At 58.9% G+C, this 13,676-nt stretch overlaps 1 protein-coding gene across 3 annotated transcripts; it reads left to right on the forward strand.

The window, feature by feature from the left end:
- Positions 1 to 3,538: 3,538 nt before the first annotated feature.
- On the forward strand, positions 3,539 to 11,868 carry INO80B (INO80 complex subunit B). Of its 3 annotated transcripts, none has more exons than XR_012656019.1 (6): positions 3,539 to 3,726; positions 4,338 to 4,536; positions 4,883 to 5,001; positions 5,575 to 5,750; positions 6,120 to 9,149; positions 10,450 to 11,868. XR_012656019.1 is itself a non-coding variant. In XM_032787986.2 (5 exons), exons 1-5 carry the CDS (start codon positions 3,666 to 3,668, stop codon positions 6,582 to 6,584), a joined length of 1,020 nt encoding a protein of 339 aa, XP_032643877.1. In that variant the 5' UTR covers positions 3,539 to 3,665; the 3' UTR covers positions 6,585 to 11,868. The 3 variants fall into 3 exon arrangements, 1 of the variants encoding a protein (XP_032643877.1); XR_012656018.1 differs by having other exon boundaries at positions 6,120 to 6,787; positions 8,502 to 11,868; XM_032787986.2 differs by having other exon boundaries at positions 6,120 to 11,868.
- Positions 11,869 to 13,676: the final 1,808 nt, after the last annotated feature.

Below are 13,676 nucleotides of genomic sequence, written 5' to 3' on the forward strand. Positions count from 1 at the left end.
ATATACCTACCCCTGGAAATTTCCACTACCTGCGTCTGACGAAGTGGGTATTCACCCACGAAAGCTCACGCTCCAAAATGTCTGTTAGTCTATAAGGTGCCACAGGATTCTCTGCTGCTTCTACAGATCCAGACTAACACGGCTACCCCTCTGATTCTTAAACATGGGAGACCAGAACTGCACACACTATTCCAGATAAGGTCTCACCAGTGCCTTGTATAACGGTACTAACACCTCCTTATCTCCAGTGGAAATACCTCACTCAATGCATCCCAAGACCGCATTAGCTTTTTTAACGGCATATCACATTGGCGGCTCATAGTCATCCTGTGATCAACCAATACTCCGAGGTCCTTCTCCTCCTCTGTTACAATTGGGAAGCCTTGAAAAAATGGGCACCCACGTGCCCTGACCCACTCTGCTCACCTGGCGCTCCTGCCAGGGAGCAGTGTCGGGGTGCAGGGGCTTGGCCCGCTCTGCCCGCCTGGCACTGGGGGGCGGGGCAAGCCTCCACGCCCCAACCCCATTTCCCTGGTAGAAGCGGGGGGGAGCAGGGTGAGGCTGCAGATGGAAGGGGTGGGGTGGGGAGGGGCCCCACCAAAGCTTAATCAGCCTCTGCAGATACCCTAGGCTGGCGTGTGTCACCAAGCTTGTGAAACATGAATTCCTGGATCGTTATAACAATCTTACACTGGAGTCACAGACAGGCCCCTCAGACTCTCCAGTCTTTCCTGCCACTCAGACAAACTGCACTGTGATAAACAGCCACTTACACCAAAACTCACACCACATTCCAGTCTCAAAAGAGCAGTCACTTACCCCCAGATCAGTGGGTACCCTGGATCTTACACTGCAGACGATGCCAGTAGCCAATCCTGTAGTACACAATCTCAAGGTTTATTAACTAGGAAAAAGAAATGAGTGTTATTTACAGGGTAAAGCCAGCAACCATCTGCACACAAATGAGTTCCCATCTAAATCCGAAGAGTGACCAAGTGGTAGTGATTTGTCAGTTCAAAGTATCTTTCAGGCAGACCCAGGGGGTCTCAGCTGAGAGTCTCTGGCCCAGTCAGAGTTCAAACAACCAGGAGAGATGGGAAATTGTCCTGTGACTTTGTTTTATTTCCTTTATTCAGCTTCCAAGTCCAGAGGAGGGTGGAGCTTCCTGGCAGGCAGCATTTCCCAGGTGAGATAGGGCCATTAACCAATCCTTTGTATTGGGATAGTCCTTGATGCCCCATCTGATTTTGATAGGCCTTCTGGATGGGTGGTGGGGAGGGGAACCGATTCCTGTGCCTGAGTTCACAAATGCAAACATTTTCAAAGTTATCAAGTAAAAGATACATGTTTTCTTATAGGGAACCCAGATATCAGAGTGAGATGAACGCAGGCAGCAACATGCAAGTATGTCCTAGTCGAAACACCGAACACATCCTAACACCTGGTTTGAGCAAGATTAACATACGGGTGACCTGGTCTGGGCTCCGGCTGTGATACTGCCAGTTCTTAGCTAATGCCTGCGGCCTGGGCAAGACCTGGCAGCATCACACATGGGACATACTGAGAAGCACTGGCCCTTTCTCCAGTGCGTCAGAGCAGGAGGGTTGGAAGGGACTTTGCCTGTTTTGAATGGGAGGTGAGGGAGGGAACTAGGAGGGTGTGTGGGGAGACTTTGGACCCTCTGGGATGGATGTAATCAGGCGATACAAGGCCGAGAGAAGGACCAATGATTACTGTGATGGAGTAGGGGCTATCTGTGTGGGGAATGGGAGAGCAGGGGAGGACTTTAGGGGATGGACTATACCGGATCCTGTAACCTGAGCTAGGTAAGGGGGGGGAAAGGTCAACACCTTTGCCTGGGAAGGAGGACAAAGGAAGGGGCTGGCAGGAGGGAAGTAGTTTTGCAGTTTGGGGTTGGGGCTGTGTGGGTGGAATTCAGGGTATCCTAAACTGAGATCCAAGCACCCTGAAAGCCCAGAAGGACTCGATTGATGGGTCCTGACTGTGCCTGCAAGCTCTGCTGTAACCTGTGTTCCTGTGTCCAATAAACCTTCTGTTTTACTGGCTGGCTTAGATTCACTGTGAGTCCCAGGAAGAGGGGTGCAGGGCCGGACTCCCCCACACTCCGTGACAATTACCAGGAAGTGTGCAGGGAAGGGGAAGGGGCAGGAGCCTGACCCTCGCACATGAGAGAGGGCCTATGCCCAGGGCAGACGCCTTGCCCCAGGAAGGCCGAAGCATCAGCACCTACGAGAAATGCTGGGTCCCTTTGCCCAGCTCCGGACCGATAACACTGCACCAAGCAGATGCACACGGGGATAGCGTGTGGCCAAGGGAGCCCCTGGGTTCACTGGCAGGGTGAACGAATGCCCCTCCTCATCCCCATTACCGGGCAGCTGGCCGCCCTGGAATCTTCCTAGCAAATCCATCCTCACGCACACGCCTGCAGGGCTAGTCCCCCCATTTCCAGGTGGGAACTGGGGCCCAGGGAGACCAAGGGACGTACCAAAGTCACAAGGAGTTTGGGGCAGAGCAGGAACTTGACCCCAGGTCTCACAGGCTACTGCCCAAAGCCCTGGACCATCCTTTCCCTCATGTCACTAGCTGCTTAAGGCAGTGAAATCAGACGCTTCTGTGCATGGACCCCCAGTTGTGTTGCCCCCACTCCTTCCAGTGCTGGAGAAGCTGCTGGCCCTCACACTGGCTGCCCTCCATGCCCCTCCTCCCCCACTACAATCCTCTTTGAAAATCTGCTCACCCTATTCCTAGGGCTTCTGCCTGCAGGGTGGGGAGACTTGTGCCTTCTGCTGCCCTTCCCTCTATGTAAGCACTTCCCCAGGCCCTATCGGCTCGGTACAAGCCCCACGGTGGAGGCAGGCCAGGGCTACCCTCATTGCACAGGCAGGAACTGGGGCACAGTTAGTCTAAGTGACTTAGCTGAGGTGACACAGGGAGTCTTGGACAGAGCCAGGAATTGAACTCCTAAGTCCCAGGGTGGGAATCCCAGCTGATCCCTTGTCCCAGTCCAGTGCCTTTTTATCATTACCTATTATTTGCACTGCAGTGGCATGTGGGCCCCATCATGAGCAGGACTCCCTCGCGCCAGGCACTGTACCAGCATAGAACAAATAAAGATGGTGTCTGCCCCGAACAGCTGACAATCTAGACTCTCCTTCTCCCTTTCACCAGCTCGGTGGCTCCTCATGTGCAGGAGGCGGCCCCCCAGCCTCCTTGCACCAGCAGGCTGTGTTGAAGCAGCCTCTGCCAGTCCCGGGGGTTAATGGGTCACACCCCCTAAGCCAGGGATGGGGGAGGCTCCTGTTGGCTGGGACAGGGTGGGAGGGGGAATTCTGTACTGGCTGCCAGTGGGTCAGAGCCTGGCTGGGGTTGGGAGCTATAGGACCCCGGTGCTGCTCCCTAGTGCGCAGGCCAAGCACCCCACTTGGGCAGCTCCTCTCGGACCTTAACTCTAGCCCGGTCACAAAGAGCCCAGAGGCGTGTTTCTAGAGGGAGCCTTTTAGCAGAGGACACTGCCCCGAACAAAGATGGCCGCTGACCACTGGTGAATGGTCAGTGAATGAGCTCCGTGAGGGGCGGAAGCGGGGCCCGGGTCCGTCCGGAATAGCGCTCCCCGGACTGCCGGCGCGTAGCCGAGGCTGGGCCCGATGAGCAAGGCGTGGCGGAGGGGGGGCGCCCCCGGCGGCAGGATGGAGGGGGCCGAGGCGGGTGAGGAGCGAGCGCGGTCCCCAGACCGCCCCCCCCGTAACCTCTCGGGCCGCTGGGACCGGCCGAGGGGGGAGCGGGAGCGGCCGCGGGGGCAGGAGGCCGGTGGCGGGGAGGGGGTCGTGGAGCGAGCGGGAGCGGCGGTGCTGGGACTGCAAGCGGCGTCGGGACCAGGATCGGCGACAGGACCGGGAACGCTGGTGGGATCGCAAGCGGTGCCATTCTGCGGTGCAATAGAAGGTGGTCTTATCAGGGCAGGCTTGCCCACAGACTGTATGACCCGCACTGGTGGTGCCGGGGGTTGAGGTAGCGCAGACTCAGTCATTGCGATGGATAAGGGGGGAGCTGGGGGGGCAGGGCAGGGGGTATATATGGCCTGCACTTGCTCCCCACCCCAGCCCTGGGGGCCCAGCCCCTGGCGAAGCAGAGCTGTGGTGGGAGCGGGACAGGGGGCATAGGAGCTTGGGGGGGCTGCTGGGTCTCATCTCTCCCCTGGGGAATCAGGGCAGGTCCCTTCAGCCTGGTGCCCAGCCCCCCTGGGAATGCCCCAGGCCCGGTGCCCCTGTGCTGCCCGTGGGCAGCGAGGTGATGTGAGCGTCTGCGCGTGTCCCCAGGGGACCAGGACGAGTCCAGCGGGCACGGCTCCCACAAGAAGAAGCACAAGAAGCACAAGAAGAAGCACAAGAAGAGGCATCACCATGAGAACGTGGGGCCCAGCTTCTCCTCCGAGACGCTGGAGTCCAGCCCCTTGCTCCCCAAGCCCCAGCTCAAGCTCAAAATCAAGCTGGGCGGGCAGATCCTGGGCACCAAGAGGTAAGGGGGGCCCCAGCGTCAGCTCTGGGTGACAGGTGTGGGAGGGATGTGCGACAGTTTCAGGGCCAGGCTTATACTTCAAAATAGGACTCGCCGTACTGGCGAGATGTGGCCTGGATCAGACCAGCCTGCTCTCTTCCTCCAGGATCAGTAGGCCCCCCTCACCCTGTGTTCCCACCCTGCCTCCCACCTCCCCAGAACGGACCAGTGGGCCCCATGCCCTGGAGCTTTGCACTGGCCCGTGTTGGCATTGCGCTGGAAGACCCATGCCCACAGATCCTAGTGCGGCTCTGCGTGGTGCGAGCTCTGCTGCACCCTAACGGGCAGGGTCTCGCTGTCTCTTCAGCGTGCCGACCTTCACGGTGATCCCCGAGGTGCCGCGCTCGCCTTCCCCCCTCATGGTCGTGGACGACGAGGACGAGCCCATGGAGGGGGTCCCCATTGAGCAGTATCGGGCCTGGCTGGGTGAGTGCTAAAGGGGGATCCTCACTGCGCAGCTCTGCAGCGTTCCCAAACAGCAGTCAAGGAAGCCCAGCCCTTGATAAGGAGTTGGAGGGGCCCCTGGGGCGGCCGCATGGCTGGAGTGAGGCCCCTGGGGCAGGGAGGTATCGGGGTTCCCACATTCGCCCGGCCAAGCTCTAAGTGCTCTAGTTTCCCTCTCATAGGCAGTAACGCAATAGCTGTAAACAGCTTTGGGGGACCCCAGCTTCTCCACCGTGTTGGGTTGCCCCAACTGCCTGCCTCTAGAAAGCCGAAGGCTGCTCCCTTGACTCTGTTCCGGCTTGGCTGGTGAGGCTGTGGGTGCTGACCGGGGAGCCAGAGCTGAGCTCTGCCGTACTCGGGTTTCCCCTGGTGGGAGCCAGAGACAGATCCAACACCCAGGGGCCAGAGGAAGTGTGCAGCCAGGTCCTAGTCGGGGTCTGTTGGAGTGTCCGCCCCTGGAGAGAACAGTCCCTTGGGAGCAGGCCAGCCACTGCGAGTTATCACCTCTCCTGGGCCCCCTGTAACGCTGTGTCTCCCCATGCCGGGACTGCGCAGATGAAGACAGTAACCTGGACCCATCGCCCCTGCCGGACCTGGACTCGGAGAGCTGCTTCCCTGCCCGCGAGGACGAGGAGGAGGAGCGCTGGCTGGATGCGCTGGAGAAGGGCGAGCTGGATGACAACGGCGAGCTCAAGAAGGAGGTGGATGAGTCACTGCTCACGGCCAGACAGGTGAGGGGGGCTGGGAGCCCTGCAGGGGTCAGCCCTTCCCTCCCATGTGGCCTAGGAAGGCTGCGGGCGGCTGGTCCCTGCTGCCCCATGCCAATGGCCCATGTGCAGCGGTTGTGGCTGCAGCGGCCTGTTTGGTGGCACAGAATCCCCTGTGCCCAAAACTCTCCCATGCGTGGGGCTTCAGAGCCCCTGTGTCCTGCTGGGCTCCCTGCCTGCATTGGACAGGGAGGCCCTGACACACGCACGGGTCCCCAGAGCCAGCCGATCCTCCCCCAGCTGGGGCCGGATTGGAGCCCCTCCCCCAGCAGGGAAAGCCCCCTCAGCCCGTGCATTGGGTCTGACCTCCCTCGCGCTCTGTGCCCCCCGCAGAAAGCCCTCCTGCACAAGCAGCAGAGCCAGCCACTCCTGGAGCTGCCCATGGGCTACAAGGCGAAGGAGATGACGGAGGAGATGCTGGTGAAGCGGGAGGAGCGAGCCCGCAAGCGGCGCCTGCAGGCGGCCAAGAAGGCAGAGGAGAACAAGAACCAGACCATCGAGCGCCTCACCAAGACCAACAAGGCCAAGGTGAAGACACTGCGGGAGCGCAAGGCCAAGCAGGCTCCATGCCCCATGATCCGCTACTGCAACGCCGCGGACCGGATCACCGTGTCCTTCCCGCCCGGGGTCACGCTGCCACTGCCGCCCGGCACGCCACCGCCCGTGCCTGCACCCACCACCTGCGGGGTCAGCGGCTGCCCCAATCGCAAGCGGTACTCCTGCTCACGCACCGGCGTGCCCCTCTGCAGCTTCGCCTGCTACCAGAAGAACCTGCAGCTGCAGGAGGCGGTTGGCTAGGGCTCCTGGCGCTGACCCTGCTGCCAGGCTCCACCTCTTCGAGGGCTTGGCTGAAGATCCCTGCGTCCTTCTGGGGAGGTTCAGGGGGGATGTTCACCCTCCATCAGCTCAGGACGTGGCTGCTGCCCTTGTGACTGCGAGCTGAGGACCCTGGTGTCCGGGACCCCTACTGGGACTGGCTCATTCCCTGGGAGCTGAGTCAGGTCTGAGCCCAGCGTTGCTGCAGGGTTGGGCCTATCTGCCCCAGGCCGGCACTGAGGCCCCAGAGCAGTTTACGTGACTCCATGCAGCCTGGCCTCCTCATGTCTCTCCCTCCCTCCCTGGTGACTGGGAGGGATGGGAAATGGCACAGGCGGTGACTGGGCTCGGCTGTGTGGGGTCTCCAGGCCCTGCCACAAGGAGGTGTATCCCACCCTTTGGTGCATTGCTGAGCTCTGCTGTGCTTGGGGGAGGGAGGAGCTTCTTCCAGCTGTCAGTGGATGGGCTGGCCGGGCCCCTACACTCCTCTGCCCCAGTGCAGGGGACCAGCACTAAGCAGGACCTGGTGTGTGCCCAGACTGGGACTCCCTCCACATGCTCCGAGCTCCCTCTGCTGGACCCGGGTCCCAGGAGAGTTGCGCTCTTGGGTGCACATGTCCTAGAGCTGCAATTCCTCAGTCTTCCGCTCATCCTGTGCTGGGGCTGGCAGCACCTCTGCTCCCTCACCGGACCCAGCGGCCCTGTGCAGAGCACTCGGTGGGGGAATCCCAGGGCTGGCAGTGCCTCCCCCAGCTCCCCTGCACCCAGCGACCCTGTGCAGAGCTCTCGGTGTGGGAAGTCCATTTAACTTCTGGGGTGTAGCTTTAGGGCTTAGGGCTGGCAGCCCTGGTGCTAATGGGGACCCTACAATAACACAGCTGTGTGCAGCATTCAGAACAAATGGTTTTACCTTCCAGCGTTCCAGGCTTCCCTTCCCCACGTACATCTGGCCTGCAGAGCTGTGGGGGGGATCAGGGGCTTTGGGGCCTTCACCTCTAGGAATGGCCACTCAGCAGCAGATCACCTGGCCCCTTCACCCAGGCTCCTGTCTCCGGGGTGCCAGGCCAGCTCTTCGCAGGAAGATGCGAGAGGGTACCCCCCCACCCCATTGGACCGTTATGGACCAACCTGTTCAAAGGAGAAGCGCCTTCCTGTCCTGCGGTTAGGGTCTCAAAGTGGTCAGGGATGGCTGGGGCTGAGCTGACCCTGGCCCCCACCCTGTTCCTGATGCAGGTCAACAGGGTGGATTCTTAACGTGCGTGAGCTAACCTTGAGCTCAGCCTCCTCTCCAATCTGTAGAACCTCCCCCCTCTCCCCCCCCTCGCCATCTGCCTGTCCTTCCTAACCCACCTCATCCCCTCGGGGGTAGCAGGGGAGGGGCTCGGTGCCTATAGACACAGCCGATACTTCTTGCTGTCTTCCTGCAGAGCTCCTGCTTTCAGTGGCACCCTGGGGCAGGGAGTTCCCCAGGACAACGGGGGGACGTGTGTTTCCTTGGAGTGATTTGTCCTTGGATTGCATTGTCATCTCTCCTCAGACAGGGGCCTCTCTGGCGCCATCAGGAACCTCCTTGGCTTCTGCTCTGTCCTTTCCCCAAGCTGGCCTGACCAGAACTGGACACCAGAGCCCAGGGCAGGGCGGCCCCTCAGTTTATCGAATGCCCCTAGCCCTGTTTGCCTGTTGTTCCCCCCACTTCTCTCTGCACACCCCGACAGCTTGTTGGCTGCTGCACTCTGAGCTGAGCTGCCTGTGATGCCAGCGGGTCCTGCCCCCAGAAAGTGCACGAGGTCAGATTAAACCTGCCAATGGGCCTTGGCATCTCTCAGCCCTGAATCCCAGGTCCTGCCCCTTCCCCTGGCTGGCTCTGAAGTTCCTCATGGGCTTCTCTCTGTCCTACAGCTTCCTACCACAATCGGGTGGCCCGGCTGCCTGGCCCTTCCAGCAGTTTATGTTGGTTTCAAGAGGAAAGAGGAAGGACAGAAATTTTCCTAACTAAAGAGCTGCTTCCCCTGCAGTTTCTGGCAGCTGTAACCCAGGGGCTGAGTCCAAGCTGGCTGTGTGTGTGTTTGAGGGGGGTCCCCCGGTGGGCTCCAGGGACCTGGCTCCCAGCCCTGGCTGGATGATGGCGTGCCCATCTTGCCCCTTCAGGCTGCTTGGCCCATTGCAGACCCAGGCAGGTCAAGGCAGCAGGTGGCAAACGTCATTGGATCCAACAGAGGCACCTCAGGTAAACCAAAGTCATCTAAGCTCAGAAACCAGAGCCACGGCGAACAGGTTTTATGCTCGTTAAGACCACCACAGAGCAAAGGCTTTCCACTAGCTGTTCAGAGACAATCTCCGAGACCTGTCTCGGGACATACCACCATGCACGGTGACAAGATTGCAGATGCAGAAGTCCCTGTCTCCTGACTCCTTTCCCTTGGACTCTCGCAGGTCGCCTCTGCTCCCACCCACCAGCTGCTCATGCCTGGGCCCTGTTCTGCGGTTCAGCTGTCAGGGTCGAGGATGTCACAGCATAGCCACTGCCCTGACCATCCCCTCCCTAAGGTACGGCCAGTGCTCTCCCAGCTCCCCGGTAATGAGAGCCATGGCTTTGAATTCACCACAAAGACTTCACCAAATCCCTCCAAGCCTCTGCTGAGGCCATGGGTGGTGTGTGAACTCGGGGAGACTAGCCCTCCCCCTGGCAGCTGCCAGTTCCCCAGCCCTGGGCCACCTGAGCATCTCCAGCCCAGAGCGCTGGGTGGTGTGAGCTCCGGCCCCATCTACCTGGGCCAGCCACAAGCCCCCAGCCCAGGCAGCAGACGGGACCTGAGGGTGGAGCGTGGGTGGGGCCACACGACTGTTTGGGGAAAGTCAGCCTTCCCTGGCCTGTGATACCTGCCCCCATGGCTGAGGCTGTATTAGCCCAAGAGAACCTGGTTTCAGCTTCCACCAGCAGTTCCTTGGCCAGGAGCTGAGCCCACCCAGGCAGTGGGCAGATGCTGTGGTCGTGCATGAGGACGGGTAAATAGAGCTGTCGCCTGCATATCACTGACCCTGACTGCGTGTCTGGCCCGTTCAGCCGGCTGCAGGTGGACATTAATAGGAGTGGGAAGAGAATTGATCCCTGTGGGATTCCCCAGAGGAGGGGCCTAGTGATGGAGGTGCAGATTCCCCTTAGGAAGGACTCAAACCATTCTAGTACCTTACCCTGAGTCCGACCCCTCAGCAGTGTCCCACGAGCCATGGTGTCAAATGCTGCAGAGGGGCCCCGGGGACGGGATGGGAGCTGGTCACAGCACTAGGCAGGCGAGACACAGCCCTGTTATTTACCCATCATGCCCGACCACAGCACCGGCCCCAGGTGGAGATGAGATGGGCTCAGGGCTGAGGAGCTGCTGGCGGAAGCTGAAACCCACCAGATGGAGGTGCCACTGGCAGGCAGAGGGAAGCACTTTGAAGAGTTTGCAGTCATGGCACAGTCCCTGGTAGTGGAAAGTTCATGCCCATAATTGGTTGGCTCAGTCTGTAGTTTAGGGGGCTCCCAGATTCCTTTTTGGAGCTGAACTCTCACATAACAGCACTCACAAGTAACGCCTTCTACTCCCTCTGGCCGGCTCGGAGACGCTGTTGCAGCGTGGCAGCCAGTGACCTGGGCCCGGTTAGACAAGCCCGTGTCACCTCCCAGCTGGACTACAACAGCACAACCTCCCTGGGCGTGAAGCCACCCCTTGAGGAAACTCCTGCTCCAGAACCCTGCAAGGCATCTCCCCTGCGCTGTGAGCCCAGCAGGTCCATCCTTGGCTCTGCACTGGCTTCCCATAGACTGTGGATCAAGTTCAAGGTTTCAATCCTTGTCTTCCAGGTACTCAGTGATCTGGGTGCAGGCTGGTAAGAGCTCCCTTATGTCTCTGGGAGGAGGGGAATTCTGCTCCGCTGGCACAATGGGCCTCTTTACAATAAGGGTAAAGCTCATCTGTTCAGGAGCCAGCGGTTTCCTGGGGCCAGTCCTGACTATGCCGTGAACATCCCCTGTATCAACTTGTGAAGTGTTCTGGGCCTGGGCTGAAATACTGGCACCGTGGCTGCACTTCAGACCTGCCCATCCTGCTGTGGTGCAGTCTAGACTCAATGGCTGCCCTGCCTGGAACCGCAGGTAACACCTTAGAGGGACCCACAGGAGGAGCCCTCATGAAAAATGCATGGAGGGGGGGCATCCACTCTCTCTAACTCCCAACCAGTGGGCCACCCCCATGGAACATACAAGGGCCCAGAAGGGAGAGGGAACTTCAGCTTGGGAGCACACGGCACAGAGCTGGTGGCCCTGTTTAAGAGAGGGTCTGCTGGCAGGCTGTGGCCGCTGCTCGTGAGAGGGCAGAAGGGACTCTGCCTAGCGGGACTCGCTCATGAACCAGCAGGGTGAGCTCTGAAGAAGGGGTGGATGTCTCAGACCTTCTGCTGATTTCAATACTCCAGGGCTTTCTGGGTGAAGAAATCCCTTTGCTGAGGCTGTGTGCCTTGCTTTCCTGCCCTCTGGCCCCACTGGGGTCAAACTAAGTGCCCCCTGTGACGTTAAGAGTGTGATATAATATCTCACTGAAGGATGACAGGGCCAGAAAGTGTTAATTAACTCACAGACTGACCTGACCCATGGGTGAACCTTAAGAACTGCTTAGCAAGATATATAAATGAGCAGAGTTTGAAATGCAAGTCTGCATTGTTAGAGGTGGAAGGGGAGGTGTTTGCTCAGGTCTTGGGATGCCAGCAAACAAGTCTTGTCTATTGCTAGAGCTTTAATTCAAGGATAAAAAAGGGAATATAAACATTTAGGAAGATACTTGAGGGAAATAGTGTTATTGTCTATGTGTCTCTTTGAAGGTTGTGGTAACCTGTATCTGAACTGTTTCATGGATAAATTACCCTGGGCTAATTGCCAGGATGTTTGGAAGGAGAGTTAAGCCTATTGTTTTCTCAGGCCAAAAGGCTGCTGGAAATGTATGAAGACCCTGGGACATGATCCTGCTTCATCTCAGATCTGCTTTGGGTTTCAAGAGGGGGAAACCTTAAGCCACAAGGATTGAGATCCCCAGTCACTGACTGGAGTCTCCCTGAATATGGACATTGGACTATAACCTATGGACTATTTCTGAAAGGACTTTTGGCAACTACAAGCTCATCTCTGCTTCGTATCTGAACCTCAAGAATTGAATTCAAGTCTGTCTGTATATTGATCTTTCAACCAACACTCTTCTTTTTGAATAAATTTTAGCTTAGTTAATAAGAACTGGCTAGAAGTGTGTATTGTGGGTAAGATCTAAGTTATAATTAAACCTGGGTGTGTGGCCGATCCTTTGGGATCGGAAGAACCTTTTCTGTTATATGATGAGATAAGATTTTTAAAATTTATCATCATATATTTAACGTGTGTCTGGACGGAGGCCTGAGGCTGGGCACTTTAAGGGAACTGCGTGGTTTCAACTCCTGAATAACCAGTGAGGTGCTACAGAAGCTGTTCTGTGCTGGTTGGTAAATCTAAGTATTGGAATAACCACCAGCGTTTGGGATTTGTCTGCCCCGTTTTGTTTGTGAGTCACCCTAACTGAACAACCTCAGCTGGCTTCCACAGGCAGCACTGTCACACCCTGAGCTGGAGGGAACTCGGGGAGAGCCTCTGGAAGTCAAGGGCTGCTGGGCCCCACATCCCAGGGAAGGGGGTCAGAGAAGAGGTCTAAGCTTGGGTGCCTGCCCTAAGGCCCCAGAAGTGGAAATAGGGACTAGCCTGTAGCCAGACCCTGCTGGCTCGGAAGTGGTTGGATGTCTGGGAGCAACTCCACTCACAGCAGCCTGGTGCCTGCACAGAGGCAGGGGCAGCTCCAGGCCCCAGCATGCCAAGCGTGTGCTTGGGGCGGCAAGCTGCGGGGGGCACTCTGCTGGTCACCGGGAGGGCGGCAGGCAGGTTGCCTCCAGCGGCATGCCTGTGCAGGATCTGCTGGTCCCATGGCTTCAGCGGACCTCCCGCAGGCTGCCGCCAAATTCGTGAGACCGGGGGACCTCCTGCAGGCAAGCCGCTGAAGGCAGTCTGCCTGCCGTGCTTGGGACGGCAAAATATCTAGAGCCGCCCCTGCACAGAGGGCACTGGGCCAAGTGCTAACACCAAGGGACACCCCACCCTCTGCCCCAGACACAGGGCCCTGGCCACCCTCTGTTCTGCCCTGTGCATGGAGCAGCCTGGGCAATCGGAAACATGCTCTGAGTCCTTGTGCAACATCAATTCCTTGCCCCACCCACAGCACCAAGATTCCACCCCCACCCTGCCCACAGCACCCAGACCCCCAACCATCCTGCCCCGCACACAGCACCCAGACCCCCACCCTGCCCTGTGCTGTCCAGACCCCCACCCTGCCCCGCCCACAGCACCCAGACCCCCACTCCGCCTCGCCCTGCCCACAGCACCCAGACCCCCACCCCATCCTGTGCTGTCCAGAACGCCACTCTGCCTTGCCCACTGCACCCAGACCCCCAACCATCCTGCCCTGTGCTGTCCAGACCGCCACCCCGCCCTGCCCACAGCACCCAGACCCCCACCCCATTCTGCCCTGTGCTGTCCAGACCGCCACCCCGCCCTGCCCACAGCACCCAGATCCCCACTCCACCTTGTGCACAGTAACCCAGAGCCCACACTCCACCCCGCCCTGCCCACAGCCCCAGAACCCCCACCCAACCCTGTGCACAGCACCCAAACCCCAACTTCACCCCACCCTCTGCATAGCACCAAGACCCCCAGCCCAGCCTGTGCACAGCACCCAGACCCCCACCCCGCCCTGCTCAGCCTCCCTCCCCCTCCCATGCAGACGGACTCTGCCAGCCCGGCCTACCGGGAACAGCCAGCAGAGGGCGTACTGTAAAAATTAGTGCCCGAGAGAGTTGCCCGGTGGTTCCATTGGCTGACCCCCTTGTCAGTCACGCTCACAGTGGCTAGTGTCTGGTTTCCATTGGTCACAGCTCCTGTCAGTAATAACTTGGTGTGGCTCTCTTCTTCCATTGGACAGATACCTGTTAAATTCCACCCAGAAGGCGGGTGTCCAATTTCCA

Source organism: Chelonoidis abingdonii, chromosome 5 (assembly GCF_003597395.2).
Source record: "Chelonoidis abingdonii isolate Lonesome George chromosome 5, CheloAbing_2.0, whole genome shotgun sequence".
Taxonomy (NCBI): domain Eukaryota; kingdom Metazoa; phylum Chordata; order Testudines; family Testudinidae; genus Chelonoidis; species Chelonoidis abingdonii.